This window comes from Rana temporaria, chromosome 13 (assembly GCF_905171775.1).
Source record: "Rana temporaria chromosome 13, aRanTem1.1, whole genome shotgun sequence".
Lineage (NCBI taxonomy): Eukaryota > Metazoa > Chordata > Amphibia > Anura > Ranidae > Rana > Rana temporaria.
In genome coordinates, this window is record NC_053501.1 from 99,627,734 (window position 1) to 99,644,351 (window position 16,618).

A 16,618-nucleotide genomic window follows, 5' to 3' on the forward strand; every position below is an offset into this window, starting at 1 on the left:
ATCTTGCCCTTCACGAGAGTCAAACGTGAGGAACTCAATGTCTGAGTCTTCTTCCAGGGGTCTGCTCAGATCATAAAGCGATCCATTTACTCGGGCTCCTATGATATTGTGTATAGAGCCTGGCCTGAAAAGAACAAATGGATCAATTCAAATTTCAAAATGCAGCACAATAGAGCGAAAACAAGAAGCTGAACTATCAGTTTCATTCATGTTTATGTTGAGATTTATTTTTCTTGTGTTATTTCAGAACGCTTACTTTAAATCTGTCTCTTCAGCTTCTGGTTTAGACAGAGGACACCTGAAGTCTACCAGTTGGTTCTAAATCCAGGTATACAGAGCCTGAATGGTAGGTGACATCGGCCAGCTCAATAAAAAACGTCAGACATTCAGCCCATGTGTGTATGGTAGCCGCTCCAACAGAAGTCGGCTTCTGACGGACGTGCATGCCGAGTATTCTGGCGCGGGGGGGCCGACCCCCTATCTGAACACAACAGCTCAGCGGGGTAGATCGCTGTACCAACGTTAGATCTTTAGTACAGCAGCTCCAACCATAGCGTTTTTTTTTCCCGTTTAACCAGCTGGGTGAACGAAAGTACCAGGCTTAAGTCTACCAGGCTTAAGTGACTGCCTGACCTTATTGTGGTTTCCTAGCTTCCTAGTTTGCATAACAGAATACAACAACAGTAAAAAGAAAACTAGGATTGGGACTTCAAATGCAACCAATCCTCTGCTTTTAACATATACACTTAGACAGTTGAATTTGGCTTGCTGTTTGGGTGGTAAGTGTGAGCCTGGTTATTACGTATACAACTTTATTTATACTTACTGTTTCCTTAACTGCTTGCCGACCTGCCGCCGTCGTTTTACAGCGGCAGGTCGGCTCCCCTGCGCGAGAGCCCGTAGCTCTACGTTGGCTCTCTCGCAGGCCACTAGGAGCGCGCCCCCGACTCCTGTGCCTGGCAGGCGCGATCGCCGCCGGGCACCCGCGATTGCTCGTTACAGATTGGGGACCGGGAGCTGTGTGTGTAAACACACAGCTCCCGGTCCTGTCAGGGGGGGAAATGCTGATCCTCTCTTCATACAAAGTATGAACAGAAGATCAGTGATTTCCCCTAGTGAGGCCCCCCCCCCCCCCCTACAGTTAGAACACACCCAGGGACATACTTAACCCCTTCCCCGCCCCCTAGTGTTAACCCCTTCACTGCCAGTGGCATTTTTATAGTAATCCAATGCATTTTTATAGCACTGATCGCTATAAAAATGCCAATGGTCCCAAAAATGTGTCCCAAGTGTCCACCATAATGTCGCAGTACCGAAAAAAAACATCGCTGATCACCGCCAATCCTAGTAAAAAACAATATTTAATAAAAATGCCATAAAAATACCCCCTATTTTGTAAACGCTATAACTTTTGCGCAAACCAATCAATAAACGCTTATTGCGATTTTTTTATACCAAAAATAGGTAGAAGAATACGTATCGGCCTAAACTGAGGGAAAAAAAATGTTCATATTTTTGGGGGATATTTATTACAGCAAAAAGTAAAAAATATTCATTTTTTTTTTTAAATTGTCGCTCTATTTTTGTTTATAGCGCAAAAAATAAAACCCGCAGAGGTGATCAAACACCACCAAAAGAAAGCTCTATTTGTGGGGGAAAAAAGGACGCCAATCTTGTTTGGGAGCCACGTCGCACGACCGCGCAATTGTCAGTTAAAGCGACGCAGTGCCGGATCGCAAAAAGTGCTCTGGTCTTTGGGCAGCAATATGGTCCGGGGGTTAAGTGGTTAAAAACGCATCTCATTCAAAGTCCCAAAAACTCCTTTCTCTCTGAATATAACAGAGGTCCGGATTAGTTTGCATGATTGCTTCAAACTTACAGCTCCCTTTCTTCTGCAGACGCAGAAACGGCAAGACTTTAACCACTTAAGCCCCGGACCTTTAGGCAGCTAAATGCCCAGGCCAGGTTTTGCGATTCGGCACTGCGTCGCTTTAACAGACAATTGTGCGGTCGTGCGACGTGGCTCCCAAACAAAATTGGCGTCCTTTTTTCCCCACAAATAGAGCTTTCTTTTGGTGGTATTTGATCACCTCTGCGGTTTTCATTTTTTGCGCTATAAACAAAAATAGAGCGACAATTTTCAATATTTTTTACTTTTTGCTATAATAAATATCCCCCAAAAACATATATATAAAAAAAAAAAATTCCTCAGTTTAGGCCGATACGTATTCTTCTACCTATTTTTGGTAAAAAAAAAATCGCAATAAGTGTTTATCGATTGGTTTGCGCAAAATTTATAGCGGTTACAAAATAGTTTAATTGCATTTTTATAAAAAAAAAATTTTTTTTACTACTATTGGCAGCGATCAGCGATTTTTTTCGTGACTGCGACATTATGGCGGACACTTCCCCCCACCCGCTAGAAGGCAAGGACGTATATCTGCCTGTACGTGCCATTCTGTGGACGTAAATAGGCGTGCGGCAGGCGTTAAGTGGTTAACCTCGTGGTGACCATATAACTTGCATATATGGTGGCAAAATGGTTCTTCTGCGCAAGAACACGTACCTTGTATGAGATCGAGCACTTCCGGGTCTGAGGCGCCGCCGGTGACCTGCTTCCGCTGCGATTATACACAGTGGGAACTACGGACGCGATGTCCACAATTCCGTGCTTCAGAACAGCGATCTGTCTATGTAAACACGGCATACCACCATTCTGTCAGTACAGAAGGCATAGATCTCAAGTCTCTGCAAAGCAGGGCCACCGATCCATGCTTTTCCCTAGTACAAGCTCCTCCCCTACAGTAGTAAATCAACAGCTAGGCACACAATTAATCCTTTTATTGTCCCTGATGTTAACCCCTTCCCTGCTAGTGTCATTAGTACAGTAACAGTGCATTTTTTTTTAGCACTGATCACTGTATTCCTGTCACTGGTCCCTAAAAATTGTCAAAGGGGTCCGATTTGTCCACCGCAAAATTGCAATCCTGCTATAAGTTGCGGATCGCCGCCATTACTGGTAAAAATAAATAAAAATATCCAATAGTTTGTTGACGCTATAACTTCTACGCAAACCAATCAATATACGCGTATTGGGATTCCTTTTTTTTTTTTTTTTAACCAAAAATATGTAGCAGAATACATATTGGCCTAAATTGGATGAAGAAATTAAATAATAAAAAAAAAAATATTGAAAAAGGTTTTAGAGCAGATTTTTTATTTTTTTTTAAATTTACCATCTTTTTTTGTTTATAGTGCAAACAATAAAAACCGCAGCTGTGATCAAATACCACCAAAAGAAAGCTCCATTTGTGGGGGGGGGGGGGGGGACGGGACACCAATTGTATTTGGGTACAACGTCGCACAATTGTCAGCAATGCCTCGTACACACAGCCGGACTTTCCGAGAAAATAAGTCTTCCGGGTATGGGCTGCGGGACTGGGCGTTCCTTCTTGATTGACAGTCTTCCAACAGGCTTCCGACGGTCGCATCCATCGCGTCATGATTTTCCGAAAGTAGCCGAACGTCGGTGCGCAGGCGCCGTATAGAGCCGCACCGACGTTCGGCTTCTTTCGCTACTCGTGACGCGATAGATGCGACCGTCGGAAGCCTGTCAATCAAGAAGGAACGCCCAGTCCCGCAGCCCATACCCGGAAGCGGCGGAGAAGATCGCTCTCTAAAACGGTAAGTACAGCTTTGATTTAAAAAAAAAAACTAGCCGATTCCCCTAGACAAAATGAGCATGAATCTAAGGTTAAATTTTTTTTTAAGGGTGAACTCCCGCTTTAAGTGGTTATATGAGTTCAGGTAGTTGACTAGGCAGAAACTTAGGCCCCTTTCACCCTGGGGCGGGAGCCGAAAAAAATAGCGGCGCTACACCGCCGGATTTGCCGTGGGATTCGGCCGATAGCGGTATTAACCCCTGCTAGCGGCCGATAAAGGGTTAATACCACCCGCAATGCGCCTCTTTGCCGCGGTTTCCCATTGTTTTAATTAGGAAGGAGCGGTATGCACACCGCTCCTCTCACGGCTCCAAAGATGCTGCTGACAGGAGATTTTTTTCTCTCCTGCCAGCGCATCGCCTCAGTGTGAAAGCCCTCCGGCTTTCACATTGAGGTTGCTGGGCAGGAGTTTTTCAGGCGGTATAGCAGCGCAATTTTTAGCGCTGTACCGTCTGAAAAACTCCTCAGTGTGAAAGGGGTCTTAGACTTTAGATTACTTTTATCCCCAGAAAAAAATTAAAAGGTAAAAAAAAAAATGTATATGCAATTCCACTACCAAGCTATAATTTAAGACTGAATATTCAGTGGAAATGTCTATATAATTTACATTACTTGGCTATATAAGAGATTTACCTGGTTTGTACCGCCACGTCAAAGGGAGTTGTTCGCCACGAGTGTCCGCTCACCCCAGTCCCATCCAGTATGGAGATCCTGATTGGACGAGTCTCCTTTACCCTCTCTGCCAGTCTGACTTCATATCTTTCTCTCAGCTTTTCGAAGCACTGCAGCCGCTCTCCGATAAATTCAGGCAGAGGTTTGTACTGCAGACAACACAAAATAGGGTGAAAAACATCAAATGAATGAACTGTAATCAGTGAAGGAGTCCTGTTCGGACTACTACACACGTTAACAATACTTCTCATGTACTTATTCCATTAGAGCCCTTTCACACTGAGGCGCTGCAAAAACGCCCTAAAACACCTTTAGTGCAATTACCGCGTTTTTAGGGAGCTAGCGGTAAAAATTTACGAAACGCTGCCGGCATTTTAACAGAGTTTTTCCAAGCGTTATTGAAGCATGGGCAATTTCAGTCCTGCTGTTGTAGATGCTCTTTTTTTTTGCTTGCATGTTTACATTTTTGGGAGATCATGTGACTTTTCTACAGCTCAGAGCGGATTATAGGCGCTATTCAGGCGCTTTCAATTCATTTCAATGGAGAGGGGCATTTGGGGCGTTTTTTTTCAGCGCCCAAAAGCTGCTCCAAAGATGCTGCTTGCAAGACTTTTATCAACGCCCCGCCAGCGCAACGCCTCCGTGTGAAAGGGTCCATTGAGATGCATGGAGAGCGTTTTAATAGCGCCATCTTTAATGCTAAAACGCTGTAAAAACGCTCCAGTGTGAAAGGGGTCTGAGATCAAGCACCATTAAACAGCAGACTGTGGTCCAGTCCTGGACCATGTGATGGTTCCATCCAAACCTCTCCTGTCCCCCCTCACTTCTCTTTGTTTGGGATGAGCAAAGCACATTAGTTGCGGTCATGTCCAATGCTCTATGTACCGTATTTGCCGGCGTATAAGACAACCCCCTATTTTTCTAGGAAGAATGTTGGTTTTGGGATATACTTGCCGTATAAGACTACCCCCTTCCTACTAGTCTTTCTGGAAGCTGAGGGGTAGCCAGAACCGCTGACAGAAACAACCATTTTTCAAATCTCACTGCCATTCCATTACATGCCCCCACTGCGCCATTCCATTACATGCCCCCACTGTGCCATTCCATTACATGCCCCCACTGTGCCATTCCATTACATGCCCCCACTGTGCCATTCCATTACATGCCCCACTGTGCCATTCCATTACATGCCCCCACTGTGCCATTCCATTACATGCCCCCACTGTGCCATTCCATTACATGCCCCCACTGTGCCATTCCATTACATGCCCCCACTGTGCCATTCCATTACATGCCCCACTGTGCCATTCCATTACATGCCCCCACTGTGCCATTCCATTACATGCCCCCACTGTGCCATTCCATTACATGCCCCCACTGTGCCATTCCATTACATGCCCCCACTGTGCCATTCCATTACATTACATGCCTCACTGTGCCATTACATTACATGCCCCCACTGTGCCATTCCATGCCCCCACTGTGCTGGCCAAGACGATCTCCCTACCTTATTTTTTTGCTGAGGACATCCATGTTTCAGGCTGCGGGCAGCCATGATTCAAAAGCCGCGCCTCCTCCTAAGACTGTTCCGTGATAGGCGGAACACTAATTTCCCCAGCGGGGCTTCTGTTCAGTATTCCGCCTATCACGGACGTCCTCTCATCCGTCGATGAGAAGGCATCCGTGATAGGCGGAACACTGAACAGAGGCCCTGCTGGGAAAATGAGTGTTCCGCCTATCAAGGAACAGCCTGAGGAGGAGGCGCGGCTTTTAAATCATGGATGCCTAAAAACTGGATGTCCGCAGCCTGACGGAGACAGATCTGGCATATAAGACGACCCCCGACTTTGGATGCATTTTTTTGCATCCAAAAGGTTGTCTTATACGCCGGAAAATACGGTACATTACAAATCCCATAGTCCACCTCAGGAGAAAGCTAGAGCGTGGCTACATTCCTACATACAATGAGACCATGAAGAACCAATGTAGCCACCCTCTAACCGATCACAGCAACAAGAAAGGGAATTTGTAGATCTGGAGAAGACAGAGCAATAAAAAGAGACTTTTCGGAGTTAAAAATACATACATGGAGATTATTAATTTTAAATAAAAGTTGAAATAATTTTTCTACATTGATGTTTATTATTGAATTATTTATGCACAAAGCCACACTGCATGCAGTTACAGTGGTTCTAAAGCCTCAAGGTTTTTCACTTTAATGCATTAAAGCGGTGGTTCACCCTAAATAACAAGTTTCTACCACTATATCAAGCATACTAGCGTGAGCTACAGTATGCCTTTATTTTTTTTTGGCGCCGTACTCACAGTTTAATCCCGTAGTGAAGTTTCAGACTCCCCGCGGGGAATGGGCGTTCCAATGCAGGGGGAAGATGATTGACGGCCGGCTAAGGCGCGTCACGCTTCCCGAAAATAGCCGGAGTAGGTCTCGGCTCTTGCTGACTGCACAGGCGCCATGAAGAGCCAAGTCCTATTTCGGCTCTTTTCGGGAAGCGTGACGCGCCATAGCCGGCCGTCAATCATCTTCCCTCTGCATAGGAACGCCCATTCCCCGCGGGGAGTCTGAAACTTCACTACGGGATTAAACTGTGAGTACGGCGCCAAAAAAAAATAAAGGCATACTGTAGCTCGCGCTAGTATGCTTGATGGCATGTTAGGAAAAACATTTTTTTTTTTTTTTTAGGGTGAACCCCCGCTTTAAGGAGAAAAACCTTCTGTGCTGCAGCTCCCCCCCCCAGACCATCCCATTTTTCTTACCTGAGCATATGATATGATCCAGTGATGAGCATGAGCACAGTGGCTCCAGTCGCTGTCTCTCTCCTCATTGGACAGATTGATAGCGGCAGGAGTCATTGGCTCCCACTGCTGTCAATCAAATCCTGTGACACGGAGTAGGGGGCAGGGCTGAGTCCCGCTGCTTGCGTCGATTGACGCAGCAGTGGGGCTCGGGTGTAAGCATGCAGGGATGCCCCCAAGGAAAGCGACTTCCCATGGGGGCACCTGATGAAGAGAGGTCAAGAGCGCTGGCGGGGGACCCCAGAAGAAGATGATCAGAGTTGCTCTGTGCAAAAGCATTGCATAGGACAGGAAAGTATAAGCATGCTTGTTTTGCTAAACAAAAAAAAACACATTAAAGTGTTTGTAATCCTTAAAAAAAAAATGTTATCCTGTTCCTTTAACCACTTAAGGACCGCCGCATGTACATATACGTCGGCAGAATGGCACGGACAGGCACATCCACGTACCTGTACGTCCCTGCCTAGACGTGGGTCGGGCGTCCGATCAGGACCCCCCGGTACATGCGGCGGTCCCCGTGGCTGTCCGAGCGATCCGGGATGAGGGGGCGGCTGTTCGTTTTTGTCCGCCCCCTCCGGATCGCTCTCAGCCAATCCGTGCGCTCCCCCGTGTGTCACTTCCTCTGCCTGTGTAAACACAGGAAGAGGGAAGTGATGTGATCTCTCCTCTCGGTGGTATTTTTAACCGCCGCTGAGGAGAGATCGCATCACACAGCGAGTCTGCACAACACTACACTGACACCAGTACACACAGGCACATTAACCCCTTGCGATCAACCCCCTGTCACAGTGTCACTGAATGCAGTGATCATATATGTACTGATCACTGCATTTAGTGTCAGTGTGACAGGCAGTTAGTGTTAGGTCCAGGGTAGCCCCCGTACCCCCCCTAATAAAGTTTTAACCCCTTGATCACCGCCCTAGTTAACCCTTTCACTCCCTATTGCCAGTGTCACTAAGCGATCATTTTTCTGATCGCTGTATTAGTGTCGCTGTTCCCGCTAGGTAGCTATTTTTTTTTTTTATTGCGATTTTTTTTTACTAAAGACATGTGGCTGAATACATTTTGGCCTAAATGTTTGACTAAAATTTAGTTTATTTGATTTTTCTTATAACAAAAAGTAAAAAATATAGATTTTTTTCAAAAATGTCGCTCTATTTTTGTTTATAGCGCAAAAAATAAAAATCGCAATCAAATACCACCAAATGAAAGCTCTATTTGTGGGAAGAAAAGGACGCAAATTTTGTTTGGGAGCCACGTCGCACGACCGCGCAATTGTCTGTTAAAGCGATGCAGTGCCGAATTGTAAAAACCCCTTGGGTCATTTAGCAGCATATTGGTCTGGTCCTTAAGTGGTTAAAGTAGGTTATACAGCACACTGCTTGTGCTGTGTAATTTGCCCCCCTGTATCACCTGGCCGATCCTGCCCTCCCCCCCTGTAAACTGACCATGGTTTTTATCATGGCTGCTGAGCCCTGACACCGTGGTCAGTTTACGTGCCTCTGTCATCTGAAGCTTAAATGTCCCCCTCCCCTAATTCCCTGTCAGAGCTCCTGTGGCTGAGCCGTCTGCACCCCAACGCCACCCCCACCCGCCACTATTAATAAAGTAAATCTGCCAGCCCCTCTTTTATGCAGTCATAACACTGTATTTGTGGGGAAAAAATGCTTCTAAATACCGTTTTTCAGAGATCTTCAGGTCGGTCACGTCACTCCCGGCCACTTTCTGCCCCCTTCTAAGGGCCACAGCGGGAGTGGCTGAGCGGCCAGCAGTCTCATTACCTCCCCAAGATGACATCAGAGGGAGAGCTTGGCCCCTCCCGCGGTTGCCTGTACATCGTAGGAGAGCGGCCAGGAGTCACGTGACCAGCCTGAAAATCTCTGAAAAACGGTATTTAGAATCAGTTTTCCACAAATATTTACACAGTGTGTTATGACTGCATAAAAAAAGTGTGCTGGCAGTGACAGTTTTTTTTAAGCTTTTTTTAGAAGGTTACAAACACTTTAACCTACCTGCACTTCTGGGTGATTGTTATCAGCAGAACTGTGCTTCCATCTCCCATTGTGTGCTGCAGGAGACCCATCCCTGGAACACTAGAGATTAAACAGAAAGAAAGAATTGAGACAATTAAAATAAAGTATAAAAACATTATTGTAACGGGAGGGCCGTGGGACCCAGAAGCTCTTCGAAAGCATGAGCCAGAAAATAATGGACAGTCAGAATATATCTTGGACTACCTGAGATGGGACGATCATGTAATTATTATCCACAATATATTCCAGGATATCTGTAGAGAACTGGCTACTGTTTGTTGATTCTGAACTCAACAGGTTAATTGAAAAAGTGACTCATTCATAATATGGGGACACATACTGTTAGGTGTTAATGTCATCAATTTAAGCCATCTGTCTGTCTGGTGTGATGTAAATGAATCTAGGATGGCTTGTGCTAATTGACCCTGTATTGTGTGGTCTATTGATAAATGTGTATTGTGAGTTAGCAGACAGCCTGAATGTCAGGTGTCTGAATTATCAGCTGTAGTTAATTAGCTCATGTAAATTATGTCAGAGCTGGAGTCATGATGCCTACCAAAAAGATGTGTATTGGGGCTCATGTGTAATGTTGTGGGTGGAGTTGGGTCATTGTTCATTTTGGTTACTAACTGTATACAAGAGCCTGATTTTCTCAATAAAGGGTCTATTCGTGTGGAACCTCAAACAGAGCTGTGTGTCTCGTTATTGGGGTTCGTTTGCCTGACTGTCGAGTGTCGATAGCCGTCTTGGGTTCGGTAATGGAATATCTTAAACGGCTTTAACCCCGGTCCCATTTGGGGTTCCGTTACACATATCAATAACACAAAAATAATTTCCCAAACCTTGCTACAGAACTGAATGTATTAAATGGATTAATCCACCGCAAAGTGATATTTTGTAATTCTACTAAGCCGCTCATTGGCATAGTGGTATCCTAAGCCGCCCATTGGCATAGTGGTATCCTAAGCCGCTCATTGGCATAGTGGTATCCCAAAACACTCATTGGCATAGTGGTATCCCAAAACACTCATTGGCATAGTGGTATCCCAAATGACCCATTGGCATAGTGGTATCCCAAATGACCCATTGGCATAGTGATATCCCAAGTCACTCATTGGCATAGTGGTATCCCAAAACACTCATTGGCATAGTGATATCCCAAGTCACTCATTGGCATAGTGGTATCCCAAGTCACTCATCGGCATAGTGGTATCCTAAGTTACCCATTGGCATAGTGGTATCCCAAGTTACCCATTGGCATAGTGGTATCCCAAGTTACCCATTGGCATAGTGGTATCCCAAGTTACCCATTGGCATAGTGGTATCCCAAGTTACCCATTGGCATAGTGGTATCCCAAGTTACCCATTGGCATAGTGGTATCCCAAGTTACCCATTGGCATAGTGGTATCCCAAAACACTCATTGGCATAGTGGTATCCCAAGTCACTCATTGGCATAGTGGTATCCCAAGTCACTCATTGGCATAGTGGTATCCCAAGTCACTCATTGGCATAGTGGTATCCTAAGCCGCTCATTGGCATAGTGGTATCCTAAGCCGCTCATTGGCATAGTGGTATCCTAAGCCGCTCATTGGCATAGTGGTATCCTAAGCCGCTCATTGGCATAGTGGTATCCTAAGCCGCTCATTGGCATAGTGGTATCCCAAAACACTCATTGGCATAGTGGTATCCCAAGTTACCCATTGGCATAGTGGTATCCTAAATCACTCATTGGCATAGTGGTATCCCAAGTCACTCATTGGCATAGTGGTATCCCAAGTCACTCATTGGCATAGTGGTATCCCAAGTCACTCATTGGCATAGTGGTATCCCTAGTTACTCATTGGCATAGTGGTATCCTAAGTCACCCATTGGCATGCTCAATTGTGAATGTAGACTTAACAAAACCTTTAAACAAAGTGAGAGGTTGTCACCAGAACTAGCATCTAGAGACGCAAAGGTTTCCCCTCTGTTTCAGTTCTGGTGCCACCCCCAAAATTCACTGTCTAATAATGGCAGACAGAGAGGGTGAATTTTCCTAACGGGGGACACAGACAGCAATAAAAACCTGACAGGGGTTCCAATCCCTAACCACTCTATCCAAAACTAAAAAAAAAAAAAAGAAAAGTGTTGCCTTTAGTTCTACTTTAATTTGGTATAAAACATACAATTTTGGAAAAATATCAAACTAGTGAAGCCTCTTGATGCCCACATATGTATTGAAGCAAAGAGGGTGAACTTTAAAGGGGTTGCAAAGTCAGAAGTTGTTTTATCTTGACGCATTCTATGCATTAAAATAAAAAGCATTCTGTGTGTAGCAGCCCCCCCCCCCTAATACTTAGGGGGGGGGCTGTCCACGAGTGTCTCAGCCGTCCGGGACTCTCCCTCCTAATTGGATGAGACACTGCAGTGGCGCCAATGGCTCCCAGCTGCTGTCAAAGTTAGTTAGCCAATCAGGAGAGAGAGGGGGGCGGGCCGAACCGCAGCTCCATGTCTGAATGGACACACAGAGCTGCAGCTCAGCTTGGGTGCCTCCATAGATAGCTGCTTGCTGTGGGGACACTAAACAGGAGGGGAGGAGCCAGGAGCGCCAAACAGGGATTTGAGGAGGAGGATCTGTGTTGCTCTGTGCAAAATCAACTGCACAGGGCAGGCAAGTATAATATGTTTGTTATTTTTATATAAAAAATAAATAAAAAGACTTTACAATCACTTTAACGTCCACATACCACACGCGTCCATTGACATTTTCAGGGGTGGAACATACATGTTCCCACTCCTGCAGCCGCTCTGTGATCTGCTGCCTCTGACAGCAGTAGGGGCCACGTCATTCATTCCATGAATAAATGAACAAAGTACTGACACCCATTGCGGCTGTTGGCTTGTAGTTCTCAATGAACTACCACAGCACTGTTGAGCGCTCTGGTAGTTCATTGATTCTTCCTTAGGGCATTTAGGCGCCATTTAAGCGCGAAACCGCCTGAAAAAACTCCTCAGTGTGAAAGGGGTCTAAAGCTCCTGAAAGAAGCCTCTTCTGCAATTCCAATGTGAAAGCCTGAGTGCTTTCAGAGCCCTTTCACACTGCCAGCGCCTGAAAAAAACACTGGTAAAGCTCCGCTATGACCCCTTTCACTCTGGGGCGTTTTCATGCTCTTTGGCGTTAAAAAAAAAAAGTGCCTCAATGGGAAGGGCGCTTTAGGAGCGATGTATTCAATGCTACTAAAGCAGGGCTCGACAAATCCCGGGCGCCAGGTCGCCATGGCGACTAGAAATGGTGTCCTGGCGACTTGGCTTGGAAGGTGGGCATCTGGTGGTGGCCGTTGGTATTAAAAGTTAAGCATTACAAGTTAAACAGCAATACTAATGTAATTTTTCACTATTTTTCACTGCCATCTTCTTCCCTCTAATTAGAACCCCCAAACATTATATATATTTTTTATCCCAACACCCTAGAGAATAAAATGGCGATCGTTGCAATACTTTCTGTCACGCCGTATTTGCGCAGCGGTCTTACAAGCGCACTTTTTTGGGAAAAAATTAAACTTTTTTTAACCACTTCATTACTAAGCCTGTTTTTCAGATTCTGTGTTTACGAGACTAAAACAGTTTTTTTTGCTAGAATATTACTTAAAACCCCCAAACATTATATATATTTTTTTTTCTAACACCCTAGAGAATAAAATGGCAGTCATTGCAATACTTTTTGTCACACCGTATTTGCGCAGCGGTCTTACAAGCGCACTTTTTTTGGAAAAAATTCACGTTTTTTAAATTAAAAAATAACACAACAATAAATTTGGCCCAATTTTTTTATATATTGTGAAAGATAATGTTACGCTGAGTTAAATGATACCCAACATGTCACGCTTAAAAATTGCGCCCGCTCGTGGCATGGCGTCAAACTTTTACCCTTAAAAATCTTGATAGGCGACGTTTAAAAAAAATTCTACAGGTTGCATTTTTTGAGTTACGGAGTAGGCCTAAGGCTAAAATTATTGCTCTCGCTCTAACAATCGCGGCGATACCTCACTTGTGTGGTTTGAATACCGTTTTCATATGTCGGCGCTACTCGCGTATACGTTCGCTTCTACGCGCGAGCTCGACGGGGCGCTTTAAAAAATTTTTTTTTTGCTTTTCGCATTTATTTTTACTTATTTTACAATTTTTAACAGTGAAATAAAAAAAAAAAAAAAAATGATCACTTTTATTCCTATTACAAGGAATGTAAACATCCCTTGTAATAGAAAAAAGCATGACAGGTCCTCTTAAATATGTGATCTGGGGTCAAAAAGACCTCAGATCTCATATTTGGGCTTAAATGCAAAAAAAAAAAAAAAAAAATTTGGAAATGTCATTTTTTCAAATGACAAAAAAAAAAAATGTCTCTTTAAGAGGCTGGGCGGGACTGACGTTTTGACGTCACTTCCGCCCAGCAGAGCTATGGGGACGGGCGAAGGAGATTTTTCCTTCAGTCTCGTCCCCGCTCAGCTGCCGGATGGTCGCGATCCCCTCCGCCGCTACCGACGGCTCCGGTAAGCGGCGGAGGGCGCGGGACAGCGGCGGGAGGGGCCCCTCTCCCGCCACCGATAACGGCGATCTCGCGGCGAATCCGCCGCGGAGACCGCCGTTATCGTGTACAGGACCGTCGGCACTAAAGATGGATACCTCAGTTGTGGCAGCAGCTGCTGCCGTTACTGAGATATCCATCTTTAAAAACAGGACGTATTTTGACAATGGGCTGGAAAGCAAGTGGTTAATTAAAAAATAAGACAACAGTAAAGTTATCCCCATTTTTTTTAATATCATGAAAGATAATGTTACGCCGAGTAAATTGATACCCAACATGTCACGCTTCAAAATTGCGTCCGCTCGTGGAATGCCGACAAACTTTTACCCTTTAAAATCTCCATAGGCAACGTTTAAAAAAAATCTACAGGTTGCATGTTTTGAGTTAGAGGACTAGAGCTAGAATTATTGCTCTCGCTCTACCAGTCGCGGCGATACCTCACATGTGTGGTTTTAACACCGTTTACATATGCGGGCGCTGCTCACGTATGTGTTCGCTTCTGCGTGCGAGCTCGTCGGGACGGGGTGCGTTTTCTGGCTCCTAACTTTTTTAGCTGGCTCCTAGGTTCCAAGCAAATTTGTCAAACCCTGTACTAAAGCGCTGCAAAGAAGCTGCTTAAAGGACTTTTTTTGTCGCCCTGCCAGCGCAGCGCCTCAAGCCCCATACACACTATCAGTTTTCCTCTTCAGGTTTTCCAAAACCATCTAATATGAGGTCAAACCTCAACAGTTTCGATTCGTATGCAAGCAGGCAGGCCCTTTCACTACATGGTTTTGGTAATCCTGAAGAGAAAACCAGCAGGAAAATTGATAGTGTGTATGAGGCTTTAGTATGAAAGCACTCAGGCTTTCACATTGGGATTGCAGATGAGGCTTCCTTCAGGCGCTTTTTTTTTTAACACCAAGACCCCTTTCACACTGGGGCAAAGCGCTTGGGGCATTTTGAAAGACATCTGTACGGGTTCATGCACAGAGGTCTACTAAAATTACCCCCAAAGTCGCCAAAAGTAGTGCAGGAAATACTTTTGGGAATTCGTGAAAAGATGGCATCGCACCGATTCAGACGGTGCCGTTGCCGGCCATGGGCTCCGATTTGACATGTCAAAGTGGCCCTTTGTGAATGGGGGATAAAAGAGCACACCTGCAGCTGGAAGAATAGTCTGTAGGAACGTGGGCAATCCATCGCATGCTCCAATGCAAAAATAAATAGACGCACATTTGTTTTCCATTTTTTTTATCAGTGGATTTATTAGGTGGATTTAGATTTAAAATGTCAGTTTTGGGTGGACTGACCCTTTAACCACTTAAAACCCGCACGCCATCCTATGACGTCCAAAAAGGGGATCTCTTATCCTGGGTGGATGTCATATGACGTCCTGTACTTTGTGCGGGGATATCTGAATGATGGGTGCACCTAGAGGCATCATTCAGATATAATTTTCTTCCGGCGGCGATCATGCGCACCGTAAGAATGATCATAGCGGCGCCGCCATCCGGTGCTTCTCCGGGCTCTCCCGTCCCATCGGGGGCCCGGAGAGATGATCGCCGTCCGCCGTATGTGCAGCATAGAGATGACTGGAGACCAGATGGTCACCAGTCATCTCTATGACCGTCAGAGGCCCGGGTGTGATGTGATGACGTCACGCCCGGGTACCCGTAAGTAAACAAACCGCAATTGCAGCTAGTAAGAATGAGATCTGTGAATTTTTGACCCTGCATCTCTCTTTAAAGACACACCCCTATTACAAGGGATGTTTACATTCCTTGTAATAGGAATAAAAGCGATCAAAAAAAAAAAAAAAAAAAATGAATGTATAAATAAGTAAAATAAAAAAATAAATCTAAAAAATTAAAACGCCCCTGTCCCCGGTAGCTCGCGCTCAGAAGCGAACGCACGCGCAAGTCCCGCCCGCGTATGTAAACGTCGTTCAAACCAACCATGTGAGGTGTCGCCGCGTGCATTAGAGCGTGTGCAACAATTCTAGCACTAGACCTCCTCTGTAACTCTAAACTGGTAACCTGTAAAAAATGTAAAGCGTCGCCTATGGAGATTTTGAAGTAACAAAGTTTTGGCGCCATTCCACGAGTGTGCGCAATTTTAAAGCGTAACATGTTAGGTATCCATTTACTCGGCATCATCTTTCATATTTTACAAAAAAATTGGGCTAACTTTACTGTTTTGTTATTTTTTAATTCATGAAACCATTCTTTTTACAAAAAAAGGCGTTTGAAAAATTATTGCGCAAATACCGTGCAAGATGAAAAGTTGCAATAAGCGCCATTTTTATTCCCTAGGGTGTCTGCTAAAAAAAAAACACATATATAATGTTTGGGGGTTCTGAGTAATTTTCTAGCAAAAGAATGATGATTTGTACATGTAGGAGAGAAGTGGCAGAATAGGCCCGGTATGGAGGTGTGTATAAAAGCCCGGTATTGAAGGGGTTAAGATGAAGAAAACATGGCTAGCATTAACCACTTCAGACCCGCGCTATTGACAAAAGACGTCAACAGCGCGGCTCTCAAGTGCCGGGTGGACGTCTTTTTAAAAGCATTACCCGTGCGTGCCTCTGGGTGGCGCGCAGCGGGTAAACACTGTCCCGGCGCATCGCTGAAGAGCCGATGCATGTACCTGGCGGCCGCGATGTCCGCCGGGTACACGTGATCGTTGGTGACACAGCAGGGACGTGGAGCTCTGTGTGTAAACACAAAGCTCCACGTGCTGTTAGAGGAGAGGAGACCGATCCGTGTCTCTTGTACATAGGGACACAGCATCGGTCACCTCCCCCAGTCACCCCCCTCCCCCCACACAGTT

At 45.3% G+C, this 16,618-nt stretch overlaps 1 protein-coding gene across 1 annotated transcript in view; it reads right to left on the reverse strand.

Moving 5' to 3' along the window:
• TARS2 (threonyl-tRNA synthetase 2, mitochondrial) overlaps nt 1-16,618 on the reverse strand; it is a 110,658-nt gene that overhangs the window by 93,107 nt on the left and 933 nt on the right. Inside the window, exons 2-4 of the mRNA XM_040333660.1 lie at nt 9,221-9,301; nt 4,356-4,543; nt 1-124 (exon numbers count right to left, since the gene is read on the reverse strand). Coding sequence (XP_040189594.1) covers nt 1-124; nt 4,356-4,543; nt 9,221-9,301 — 393 coding nt within the window. The remainder of the gene's footprint in view (nt 125-4,355; nt 4,544-9,220; nt 9,302-16,618) is intronic.